Source organism: Acipenser ruthenus, chromosome 18 (genome assembly GCF_902713425.1).
Source record: "Acipenser ruthenus chromosome 18, fAciRut3.2 maternal haplotype, whole genome shotgun sequence".
NCBI lineage: Eukaryota > Metazoa > Chordata > Actinopteri > Acipenseriformes > Acipenseridae > Acipenser > Acipenser ruthenus.
The window spans coordinates 20,304,451-20,317,980 of NC_081206.1; the positions used below are offsets into that span (position 1 = coordinate 20,304,451).

Below are 13,530 nucleotides of genomic sequence, written 5' to 3' on the forward strand. Positions count from 1 at the left end.
AAAAAAAAAAAAAAGGTCTATCTGACTTCGCTGCATTAAATGAAAAAAATCATATTAAATATTAAATATAATTCAGGCTTCTGTTTTTCAGTTTTTATTAATTTCATTTGTCGGTGCTTTTTTTTTTTTTTTTAACTTTTTTCGAGTTTCATATATTTCGTTTTTTTTTTTTTCGGGTTTTTTGCTTTTTATATACTGCATGAAATTATTGTTTTCGGTTACTTTCCAAAATGCTTGGGTGTTTTTTCGTGTCAAAATATGTATAGTAGTAACTCGATAGCACATGGACACTTAAGTTATACCTTCTTTCCTTTGCTGTCTTCCACAATGAAATCCCTATGGTCACGGGCACATTCTTCAGGGGTTTTTGTGTGTAGGCATTTCTTTTTATATTTCACCACAATTTTCAATTCTGTTTTAAATCCTCTGTATCTTAACTGTAACACAGCATTAAATCCTGTGAACAAACCTCCATTCCTAATTATAATCTAATTTAAAATCTTGCAAGCAGAGTCTCCAATAGAAATGTAAGAATGTGCTGCCACTCAGTAGTTGGTGTGGGAGTATTCCGAACGAATCAATGATAGTCAATAAGGAGAGACATTGCCCAACTGCACTGGGAAAGGTAGTTTTTCTTTGGTTTGTTTTTAATGGGAAAGGGGTGGTCAAAGTAAACTGAGTAACCATTTCCACTGTTTTTCTAGTATTTTCCAGTGTTTATTGACTATACACTGATTCCTTTTTTTTGTATCGGGGGTGTTGTATCGTTTTTTTATCAGTTAAAACTGAAAATCAGAAGCTCTAAATATAATATAACACATTCAAGATGGATAAAGCAGTTCCACACAATGACATGTAAAGTTGTCTTTACCATTTATTTGTAAGCTCTCTAATCATATATCCACTTCATCTGGGAGCTTTAAGCATCACTGTTCCCATGCCCTTCAACATATCAGTATGAGCTATTTTCAAGTACAATAATGTCATCAAAATTCAGCTATATGACCATCTCTTTCAGCTCCATCACATTATTGCACAATGGGCTGTAATTGAGCCCACCTTAGCTATGGAATGCAGAGTTGTATGAACGCCATGCAATTATTGCTTCCAGTAACCAATGTGATTAGCATTCCTAGTGGCTAGTACGTTTCTTCATCCATATTAATACAGCCTTGCTTAATAAGACACTTCATCAATATACATGAAACTGGCAGCTACAATGAACCTTACCTCCTGGGAGAGTTATTATAAAGAAGAAAAGGCCAGCAGTACAGTTTGGGTTTAAGAAAATATCCTTAGAGTTATCTATCTATTTATTTTGTTATAAGCAAACTATTAAAAAAGTGTTGGTTTCTTTAAGGCCATTAATGGCCAGTTATCCAATGAACTGTATAACCCCTCAAACCTCCACTGAGTCTTAGATTGAGAGATTATGGGTAACTCAAAAGTATCACATTTTATAAACCGCAGACCTTCCTACTTCCAACTGCAGTACATGTCCATAACTGGGAAAGGCAACTCTGTAATACAGAGAAGCTCAAAGTTCCTCATAAGGTCTGGTGACAGTTATCTGAATTATTCCTGCAGCACTTTGACACAAATGCAAATTGGATCTACACACCCTCTACTCCACTGTTTTTTTTTTCTTTAAATCCAAGACATCAAACGTTAATGTTTTGATTTGTACCCCTGCAGTTGAAAGTTTGATGTCTGCCTTGGGTCTTGAATCGGAATAAGAGCGTACTGTAAGAGTTGTTGGGAATGAGAAGAGACCATCTCGATCATTGTGACACATCCCTTGCCTGCACACACTAGCTATAGGGCAGTATCTTTTAAATTATACATTTTTTGATACATTTTTGTACCCAATTTGAGATGCACAATTCAATTATTGACTTACCACTGCAACACAATTCCCAATCACTCGCTGTGGTGAGGTTACTGTAACCTGGAGGTAGATGCCAGCCTGGGAAGTCTTCACCTGGCCTCCTAGTGGCATGTTTTTACCAGGTGACCCACTGAGGACCACAATAATCTAATAATTAGCCCGTAAAACCTTTCCTGGTAAACTAAGCATTTATTACAATAAGTTTCCATTGATATCGCAACTTTCATCCGAAGTTCTCACACTATATAAGTATCAGTGACTGCTATCATAACCGTCCAACCAGGATAATCAAAAGTCAACTGACAGAACTGGCACGGAGAGTGCTGTAAGGCAGCAAAAATGATTTAATTGGGGTGGTGCCATTGCATTTGAACCCTTCTAGGTCATGTAAATAATCATAAAATGAATTCTATAATGCACTGGCAGCCAATGAAGAGAGGCCAAGATGGAAATCTGCTGATCTGATTTTGTTTTTGTGAAAACTTATTATATACATAATATATTGTATCAGCTGGAATACCTGCACGCAGAGCATTGTAGTAATCAGTTCTGGATGTAAGGACAGGATCTCAGTCTTGCAATGTCTCCAGAGATGGTAGTGGAAAAAAACGGAAAAAAGGTGCCTCCTACCATCTGTTTTTTTTTTGCACAGCTCTTGTCCAGCCCTCTGCTAAGTTTAACTTGGTTATCTACAGCATTTAGGATTTAATTAACTTGATTAGTTTGGACCAATAGTGGTACATCGACAGTTTGTAATAATGCCAAACCTGTATGTAATCCTCATTAATTCCCATTATCACAAGTGGCAAGCTGGCCCCCATTCTGCAGCAATGACAGCTTTGGCATGGACTCAAGAAGTTGATATGGTCTCCAGAGGTAATGGTGGCCATTCATCTTCTAAAGGGGAATATGTGTAGTTTGAGTTTGCCTTGCCCAGAAAGGAAGAATTATTTCATTGTCCCTAAATTGCTCTGAAATCTATTACAGCAAACTGATGTTATATGGCAGTCAGGGCCCATTTACACTGAAAGTGAAAATAAAAACAGCTTAATTCAATTTTACAGGTAATAGGGGTGAGAAATGAGTGTACTGAGAACTCACTTTCTAGAGTACTGATACACAAATTGGGGTCTGAGAACACAGGTATCTACAGAAAATTATATTTAGTGACTGTGTAGTGACAGACATCTCCCCCACCCCATTGTATTGTTTACACAGTACAGTGTTTGGGTGATTTTCATAGTGTTCAGTTGGAGACTGAATCTCCTTTGAAAGAGGCTTTTGAGCAAAAACATTTGAGAACTTGTTTCAGAGCCATTGTACTTGATAATGCCATCTAGTGAGAGATGAGGTCAATATTTTATACAGTATTGTTTTCTAAATGTTTTATTTGTGAATACCTTAATAATATTCATGCTGGTTTCTTTTGTTATGTGATGGGGTAAATTAGATTCAAAATGGAAGATGAGAAATCTTCTTTATTGCCAAGTTATCTCTCTCTCTAACATTTTACTGTCAAAACACTTCATTAAACTCATTGGTAATTTACTGTTGTCTGTGAACTATATACCTCACTGGAAATAAACATAATTTTACTTTAAGACCAAATTAATATGATGGGTGCAAGAGCTCATTTAAAAATACCCAGGAGTCTAATAGAAGTTGAAAAACATAAATAATTAAATATAAAAAATATTAGCCACATTTCACATCCAGCAATAAAAACAGATTGTATTTGGTATTTGTATTTTTCTAATTTTGTGCAGCCCTAGTTTTCAATAACAAAACACCATGTTCAATATTAATAGAAACAATAATATAACATTGCATTGAGGACTTTAACCTTTTCAGAAATAGGTTTCGCATACTGATCTATACCTGTGGCATAAACTCTAATCTGTTTTATAGAAACTGCCTGCAAAGCTGTTTACCCTTACAAATGTTGGGATAATTGCGAAAAATGTTTCCTTCAGGCCTATGAGTACAGATGTTGTTTAAACGAGATATTTCAATAATGATACCCTTTCTGTTGGTTCCCAGGCATGGAATGCAATTAGATTTAATTAGGAAAAGAATAAAGGTTGTACATGTTTAAAAAAAAAAGAATAAAGGAAGGACTAACTAAAATTGTTTCTGATAAGGTTACATGCAATGTATAGACTACCATACCTACAGTATTTAATGCAATAGTAACTGAATTGTTAAATATAATTAACACTTCATATCAAATTGTGCCTTCAGCAACACAACTTTAAAGTGTCTAACAGGCATTTGCAAGTGCCAAGAAAATGTGTAGCAGTAATACCTGCGCAGAAACGGAATGGAACTGAACAACACACAGTTCTCATGGAAGAGTCTCAGTCTCCATGAATATTTAACTGCATGCTACAATATACTCTATGAACTGCATGAATGTTCATTATTTTTATGTAATAAGTACAATCTATGACAAAATGTGTATGTTTTAACCTAAAATTAAATCCGGAATTACTTTCCTTAGATCAAGTTTGTCATTTTCTTAGTAGTGTAATTTGGAACAATTTGGGTCTCGTCTAGCCTTCTGGCTTCATCAGAAAGCACACCTTGTTGCTTTTCCAGTTTGTTTACATCTGTGTTGTACCATAAGTGTTGTACCATAAAGTAACAAGTTAGGAAAACTGTGTTTGCTTTTCAGTTTTTGTACAGGTAATTTCACCTCAGGGTCAAAGCATGATACTGGATCCAAAGCATGTCAGTCTATAGGGGCTGGATGGTTAATGACATGAAAGCATTTCTTGAAGAGGAAATGCAAGACTACCTGATAGTACAAAAAAGCTTCAGATCTATATATGTATATTTTTAAATAAAATGCATGGTTGCTATAACATGTGTTTCTTCAAAACTGCACATTTGAAAACTATACAGAGAATGTCTGGCAGGTAAGATTTATGGAATTATTTTGCTAACTTCAACCACTTTCATTAATATTATCCACTACAATCACACGCAAGATGTCTCTTTAAAAAACAAGAGAAAAATGTATTCTGGATAAGTTAGGAGGGAATTGAGGGTCCTGGTTTAAAATTAACAATGCTTAAATCTGAAAAGCAAGCACTTGTAAAATTCATACAGTTCAACATAATCTACTTGCAAATGTTAGTGAAGCTAGCATGATGACAGGAAGGGTAGAGTGAAATATTATTACCGTATGGTGCACTAGAAACCATTTCAATATCTGGAAGGAGACCCGTTGATGCTCGTCTAGTTTCTAATGCTTGTTTCCACCAACTACCCAACTTCCAGGGGCCCAGTCTGCCTGACGTTGTCTTGAAGCATATTGGTTCTTTTTTCTGTGGCTTTCCACCTTCACTGCCCATCACTGCTTTGGAGGGAATGTGTTGAGGTACTCGGGGAGGGTTTCCTTTTGCAAGTTGTGGGTTCTTTGGTCGAGCAGTTTTGTGTGGAGGAATACAGAGGGAAGTATTCTGTGATGTAAAAGTTGTTTTGTACCATGCTGAGCCTTTCTGTTTAGGCTCCTTTTCCTTTTGGAAATGTTCACCACTTAATGAAAGAAGACCTTCTCTTTCTTTTAATTCTGGTATGTTTTCATCTTTATTATCTTCCTGGTTTTTCCTTTCCAGGCAATCTGAAAAGTACCTCAGCATGTTTTCAGTGAACGCACAGTAAGTGAGGATTTCTGGTTGGTCAACTACTTCAGGGATCTCCTTCCTGTGCCCCTCTGTGATGTCTTCTTGACTTGTGAAATCTTTTGCTCTCTATTTAGCACAATGAAATAAAAAAAGATTGCATCTTTAGCAAACAAACCATATCAATTATTTTAAATATAGTATGTATGTAGAGGGCATGAGAACTGAACAACAAAAAATGGAAATGTATTTATAGAGGGATTGTTGTGGTTCATTTTATGGATGAAAACCATACGATAACATAAGCCAAAAAAAATGTGTCTAATTAAACTTAAAAGTTATCTTTTCAGATGTAGTATTAAATTGAGTATGACTACAGTATAAAAAAACATATACTTAAGGAAATGGCATAGCAACAGTGCACAGAATGGCATACACCCCAGCAGCTGCCACCTGTCTGCAGCTTCTTGAAGGACAGCAATGTTCCCTGGTTTACCTGCAGAGGCTCCAGCTCAAGAAATGACTGTGAAGAGCAGCTGCAGCTTGAAAGCGTATCTTGGGAAAACGAAACATTCTCAGTTTTCTCCTCTAATGCAACAGTGTCCATAGGATCCTCTGACCCTTCCCCAATCACTCTCGTATTCCCTCCATGTGCAGACTTGTAATCCATTTGCACTTCAGATATTAAGAAGAACACACAACATTTGAACTTATTAACTGTGTGTACATCAATGTATATTATTAACATTAGCATTAGCTTTAGCATTACTACCACTACTTCACTGTGAGACTATGGCATTTGAAACCATGTACACTTTATGTGTTAATTTACACTTCGAAAGATTCCACAATGCATTAGCACATTGGTGATTGGATAGGACTGTTAGGTGAATGACTAGGAATTCACTTACCATGTAGCTAAGGGTCTGTTCCACCTTTAAATCAGTGTAATTATAAAGTACTTTCCAAATATAAAAGGTATACTTTGCATGTAAATACCTTTTGCTGAGGAAAGAAAGATGCCATTATCCACTGGGCTATCGCAGGTAAGAAATGTTCTCTGGTTATCTTCATTGCTATAAAACTGAGGATGCAAGTTCATTACGTTCAACCACCTAGAAAAGAAACACACCAGTGCTTGTGACGGTCATATATCTATGTATGAGACATGACAAGAGGTCTCAAGATAAATATATTGTTAAGATAAAGCTTATAAGAGTATGCAACATACAGCTATGGCCACATATTTTGCATCATCTAGAATTTTAGGATTGAGAAATAATAATTACAAAAAAAAAAAAAAAACTATATGAACATAATTTCAGTATTTTATTTAACATCAATTAATCAAAGAAATTAGAAAATTATATTGCAAAACTACCAGAAGCCATAACATTAGTTCAGTATTTCATGTTAGATTTTGAAATCTCTTGGAAGCTTTCTGGCCACTTACACCTTTTTGGTGTTTTTGTATTCTCCAAAGCTAAATAATGTGTTAAAGCTTTCTAAAACGTTTTTTTTTTTCATATCATATGGGGCACAGCTCCTCTCAGGAGAATGTAATTTGGGGCTGTGCATAAAATCCAATCTCAGTCTTACCTTTCCCCATCTAAGTCATATCCATAGCCAAGTCTGTAGCTCCCCCTCCTGTTGCCAGCTGATTGCAGACTATTGTGCAAGTCTGCTCAGAGTCCATCTCAAGTCTGCTCAAGAGCACTCCCTAGTAAAATACATTCAAAAATAATAATGAAATGTCACAAATGATGCTTTTCCAAGGTTACGGTAGTGAAACAGCTTCTGGTGTATTAGAATGAGCGTGAATTGATTGTATACTGTATTTATTGTTGATGTATTCATCTGTTTGAGACCAGGACTGCATGCACGTATAGACAATATATTTCTGAAAAAAACATAACCTTTTATATTGAGCTTCCTGTTTTTGTGAACTTCTTTTAAACTGCTACTGTGCAGCAGTATACAGAGTTCATACATATTCATATAAAATCCCCAACTAATAGCCCCCTTAACCTTTTTAGATGTTTGCTTTCATTCTTATTGCAATTATTCAAATACTGGGTTAAGGTGCTTTGACTATGAGTTCTAGTTGCCTGACACTGAAACCTGTAAGGTCAACTAGATCTGCTTTAAAGCACCTAACACAGACATTATAATTTTTTTTTCTTTAAACACAGCACTGTATTTGAGTAGTTGCAAATATCACAATTCAGAATGACAGTGAGTATCATTACTCTTTAAGCAGTTTCCTACTGTATCTTTCCATGCTTACTTACAGATCATTTCTTGTTGGGTGTCCTTATCGAGGCTGTTCAAGACACTTGAACTTGTAGTGCAGTCAATGGTTAAAAGCAGGTCAGGGCATCCCAAGAGCTTCTGGTAATCTTCTGCTATTTCATTCACACTCTCCAGATCATCACCTGGTTCAATTTCAGGTATACACTCACTCGTGAAGATGGAGTCACTGTCCAGCACTGAGTCAGAGCTCTCCAAAGAAACCTGCAAGCTGCAAACTCCATTGCTTACTTCAGGGCTTTCTTTGGAAATGGAAGGTGTTATGCAGTAGGGCCCCTTATCCTGTCCTTTCTGCAAAAGAAAAAGCATGAACTTAGCAAGCTCCCTAATGTGAACACTAGAACAATTAAAATGTCATGATCTACTTGGTGCACATGTTCTTTCAGTTATGAATGTCCATGGAGTTTTCAAGAATAATCATGAAATATCAGCCGATCTCCTGGAAAGTACTAAGGAGATCTTACAAGCTAAGAGCAAACGTCATTAAGGAAGGTGCAATGGTGGGTTTATGGTGACAATTCTCACTGAAATACACTCCAGACCATAATGTTCAGTTTCCAGTTCTAACTGATAAAGCATTTTTAGAATGAGACAAAGAAAAGAATTGTTCCCAATTGGCTAAGCAGCTCATATTCTTTCACAGAGCTCAATTTCTAAAACACAGATATGTTTACTGCACTGTAATTACATATCTGTTACAATTTGTATATGATTGTTATATGATATGATGACTGGCGGTCGCTACGACTGAAGGGCAGTAAGATTAAATGGAATCAGTCTGGGGGACTCCATCAAAGGGAATCACCACAGAAACACAACTTGCAATTTGTTTTTATTATAATAATTGGAACCAATACTGGTGAAATGCATAGCTTGCAAAATATGGATCAACCTGAACGAGCCCTCGAAAGGAGAATCCACATGCACCAAATGTTTTTATATTTTACACCTCAGGAGCTCAGGAGTCAGGTCACTACTTTGGAAGAACAACTTACCAACCTAGCGGAGGTCAAACATTTGGCAAATCAACCATACAAGAGGTATGTATGCCTCAGAGAGGGGTCTCCACGCCACTGGCAGACAGCCGCTATGTACAAGTATGCAGAGGAAGAAAGAAAGGAAGAACCAACACATTGATTTATCAATACAATAAATATGCTTGGAGCAGGTATAAACAGTGTAGGATTTACTACTATCCGTTGCCCACTATTCACTGATAACAATATGTGTTGAAGTGTCTCCTGAAAGCTATGTTAGCTTGTTTTATTTCAAGGTAGTAAAAAGACAAAACAGCTGGATGGAAATAAAGTACAAAGGAAGACTACCAGAAACAAATTCTTCCAGTATAGTACATTTAATAGAAAAATGTGTGTTTGCTATAACATTTCAGACATATATAACAAATACAAGTGCTTTAAATGTAAGATTAATTCAATTATTGTGTCTGCTACAACCATTTAAAATAGTAAATAGCTTCAGAATTAAATAATTTTTGTACCTTTATTTTAATCTTTTATGATATATGCAATTGTTATTACAATTACTAAAGTATTGTGTTTTTTTTGTTTGTTTGTTTGTTTGTTTTTAACCAGAAGGTGCTGTTGCTTATTAACAATTTTGTTGATCTAGCCTTTATTAAATATGTCTATGGCAGGAAACTAGAACTAGAATATCACCTGAAGACAGACTTAACAAAACATATGAAGCTACTTTGTCTTTAAATATGTTCCTTGTTTATTTACTACTTAAGGAATGGTGTATCAGTTTCTATTTACCTCTGTAGGGTGTGTTTCATCAGTAGCTTCCTCCTGTTCACTTGTTTCTGAATTAAACCTGCTGCTAAGGTCTGTCGCTGTTGGACTTGGAGTGATTTGTCTCAGTGCTTGGGTAGAGAGAGACAGGCACTGCATTTGGGTTTCATCCTCTTGCCTTTCCACAAGATCTGGCCACACTGCATTCCTTGTCTGCCTGAAAGGAGATAGCATATATTTTAAGTACCAGTATAAGGAAAGCTTGTCATTTGAATAACAAGTTAATTTTCAGACAAAATTCAGATATCGGACCTATTCAGATTCATGAATTATTTTAAGAATATTTCCATTTTTCTTATTTTACATTTTCAGAATTATATACCAATGTAACCAAATGGGTCTATGTATGCAGTGGTAGTTGAGCAACACCAAAAAGGCACTTTCTATTTAATTCAGATTTACAGCCGTTTTCTAAAAAATGCATTCATGCAGTTTGATAACGGACCTTAAAATATATAGCAACACATGATACTGTTCTTTGCTGCATTATTTCAGGTCTGTTCCATTATCACCCAGTAAATGACCTGGTGTTGGCTTTTTCATCAATGTACTGTTATTATAAAAGCATATAAGTGGTACCTGCTACAAGAGGGTGTCTGCTGTAGATCTACCACTGATTCAGTTAGCAAAGCAAGAAATCCTTCAAGAGAAAGTGCTTCACTGGAACTGGAACTAGCACTGTACAGACAGGCGGAAAAAGGCCTTGGTTTGTGCCCTGGATGGAAAGAAATGCATTGTCAGTCATTAATGGCTGTAAATTCACAATTAGAGCCGTCAGTATGACGAAAACATTTATGACAATGATGTATACCAGCAGTACATACAGAATAGTACAGAATAAGAAAGGAAAATGTGTAGTTTAATGAAAATTGGATAAAATGTAAGTAGGACACGCAGACAGATGGGTGAGACAGAGAGAGTACTAATCCTAATAATGAGAAAGTCACTTTGTTTGCATAGACAATGTATTTGCAGGTGTGATTGGGGCATCTGATGGTTTCTTTTCATTTAAAAGAAATAATTGACCTCCAAATAATAATTCTAAGGCTTACCTCTGGGGCACAGTAGCTTCTGAATACAGATTTCTGGAGAAGGCATTTCTGGAGTGACAGTACACATTTCCTTCATTCTGGTAATTTCTACTGCATATTGCTGCTTTGTTTCCTTAAAATATGGACATTTAAAAGGGTTTTTTATTCAGGTATAATTACACTGTTAAAATTGCAGTAAAATGGACAAGTCCCCAGGTAAAACTTTTTAAAAACATTTCTATATGAGGCATTTTTAACAGTGAATATAAAATGGTGGCTTTACTTGTATTTATTTTTATTCCATTAATTTAGAGAGAATGTAGGGACATGTGATCATTAAACAAGATTAAAAAAAAACCTTAAAAACCATAAAAACCTGGTCCAGTGTTAGGGTGAAAGCCAGCAGCTCCTTTAAGAGTCCCAACTCAACACAGCTTTGAAGGAAGAGCTGGACTAGGCCGTCTCTCAACTCTTCGCTTGATTCTTGTATCAGTAGTTTCCAAGCTTCTGTCACACATCTAAAGCAAGGTGAACCAATGTAAGAATGTACAATAAGGTAAGGAATGCAGTTCTTTGTAAGCTAATTATAAATAAATCATTTTATAATATGAGGGCTTGAACTTTGTAGAGCTATTTTCACAAATGCGTGAAACAACATCACTTACTTTTTAGGGGAACGTTGTTGTTTTGAGTCGACACCAGGTGTTTTTGGAACACTATATTATACATTTTACTATATATGTACAGTATACACATTTTCTTTTGATAACATCCTGACAAATTACCAATTAAAAACAAATAAGATATTATTATGACAAAAAAAACTATTAAAGTAACAGTAAAGAAAACAGCAGCAGAATATCAAAGTAGAGTAATAGAGCATGTCTGTGCTAAAGGTTCTTACACGGGATTTCCCATGCATGCTTGTGTTCTACCGTACTGTATATATTTTACTAAGCTCTAACACTCTTAGTTGTGCTTCTAGCATTATACACCACTGTTCTTTAACCCAGGGTTAAGCAAAATCTGGCAATTAATTTACCTGTTGTGGAGAAATACAGTTATATATAATTTGAGGTCCTCTGGTTTCTCAATGGCTGGTTTCTTCCAGTTAATGTATTGAAGTGCAGCACAAGGATCTCCATCCCTAAGCAAAGCTTTGATAATCCAGGTATGCTGCTAAATCAGCCAGGGTCTCATGGTCCCTGGGTGCAGAAGCAAATCCACTGCAAACTGCATCATTCATGAAAATAGGAGGCACTTTTTTACACAGAGAATTGTGGAACCAACTCCCCAGTAATGTTGCTGAAGCTGACACCCTGGGATCCTTCAAGAAGCTGCTTGATGAGATTCTGGGATCAATCAGCTACTAAGAACCAAAAGAGCAAGATGGGCCAAATGGCCTTCTCTCGTTTGTAAACTTTCTTATGTTCTATGTTTTTATGAAACATTCTGTTAATGTTAGGGAAGTGATGAGTGTTGTTTTCTGCATGTGAGGTTTTGATTACAAACATAACAGTTAGGGATCCTCGGCTAATAACAGTACTGTTGGAGTCTAGGGTTAGTCGCCGATCTGGGCTGGGAGACCGCAGGAAGTGCTGTATTAGCTTTTGCGCTTCCCCTGGTATAGAAAGGAAAATCATATAAGAATTGTTCACCTCACTTTGCTTTGTGACCCCTACTGGTGAGGCTCAGGCAAAAACTGTCCAGACTGGGCCTCACCTCCAAAGTTCAATAGCTTGGTAATGTCCGTTAATTAGGTTTGAGGAGTGAAAGCAATTGGCTTAACAACAAGAATGATGTTCTCCTGCTTGGTAGGTGGGTTGAACAAGGTGAACCAGAAGGTAATGTATTGCAACAGGATTGTGGTTTTCAAACTGGAGGACTCATAACATCAGAGGGGTGGACACGAGGACGACTTATATAATGTTGGTTTAAAAAAACTTTAATTTTAATATTATTAGCGGTATATTTTCCTTTTTCATAAGTCTGAGCATTATTTTTACAGCTGTGCTGCCTTCAAACTTATCGTCTCAAACCCTCTGTTACAATTTTAGCAGAGAGCAGTTTTGGTTGGTAAGTTAAATACATCAACATTTTCTCTTTTTAGACATGTAAAGACATAAATATTTGCGACCAAATAAAAGTGGAATCTTACTGTAATGTTTTTGTGATCCAGGAGCCAGAATCCTTTGATACATTGACAAAAGCTGGGTGGCACATTAAAGGCTACTGAAAATGACTTCAAAATCTCTCTCAAGAGGGAGAAAATGTGTTACATCCAGCAGAAAATAAAGAAACTGTCAAAGGCTCATAAGGAATATAACATTTGCGACACTAGCTATAAATCCCATTAGCTTTACAGCTTTTAAGTGCTTCTGACTTCCATTCACTCCTTTCGCACTTCAAAGTTGCCTTAACATAAAATACATTATCAGAGTGTTATTCATGCTTTAATATGTATTTCCTACCTCTTATTAGCACAAGCAATATTATCACCTGCCCCCCTTTTTTCTGTTGAAAGTCTCTTTGCTCATATCTATACTTCAATATACTTCAACGTATTTTTCAAAGACAGCACTGGAGAGAAAAAGTTGCTGCTGCGTCCTGGTAACAAATAACCAGACCTAGCAGCCTCTAGCCAGGATGCAACAGTTTATCTTGAGCTTTGTTTTGAAGAATATGCATATCCTCAATTAAAATAAAAGAAAAACAAAAAGATTCTTAGCACAATGGAAGTGGGATCAGTAATAATTTGAAAAGAAACATTTACATGTTACATTTTGGGCCTAAACTTGGGCCTTTTATGACCTCAGGTTTGATGGTGAGCACTCCTTGTTTTCAATAAAAAGGATACAAGAGAT

The 13,530-nt window shown here is 36.2% G+C and overlaps 1 protein-coding gene across 11 annotated transcripts in view; it reads right to left on the minus strand.

Moving 5' to 3' along the window:
- LOC117963949 (kinesin-like protein KIF28) overlaps positions 1 to 13,495 on the minus strand; it is a 55,601-nt gene extending 42,106 nt beyond the window's left edge. For 2 of the 11 annotated variants that reach the window (XM_058991468.1, XM_058991461.1), the window contains exons 1-9: positions 10,688 to 13,491; positions 10,215 to 10,350; positions 9,600 to 9,792; positions 8,820 to 8,911; positions 7,806 to 8,115; positions 7,114 to 7,234; positions 6,514 to 6,629; positions 6,011 to 6,189; positions 5,073 to 5,643 (exon numbers count right to left, since the gene is read on the minus strand). In XM_058991468.1, coding sequence (XP_058847451.1) covers positions 5,073 to 5,643; positions 6,011 to 6,189; positions 6,514 to 6,616 — 853 coding nt within the window. In that variant the 5' untranslated portion in view covers positions 6,617 to 6,629; positions 7,114 to 7,234; positions 7,806 to 8,115; ... (2 more) ...; positions 10,215 to 10,350; positions 10,688 to 13,491. Of the gene's footprint in view, positions 1 to 5,072; positions 5,644 to 6,010; positions 6,190 to 6,513; positions 6,630 to 7,113; positions 7,235 to 7,805; positions 8,116 to 8,819; positions 8,912 to 9,599; positions 9,793 to 10,214; positions 10,351 to 10,687 lie in introns of all 11 variants that reach the window. The other 9 variants (XM_058991464.1, XM_058991463.1, XM_058991462.1 and 6 more) reach the window with 9 other exon arrangements.
- Between the last annotated feature and the right edge of the window lie 35 nt (positions 13,496 to 13,530).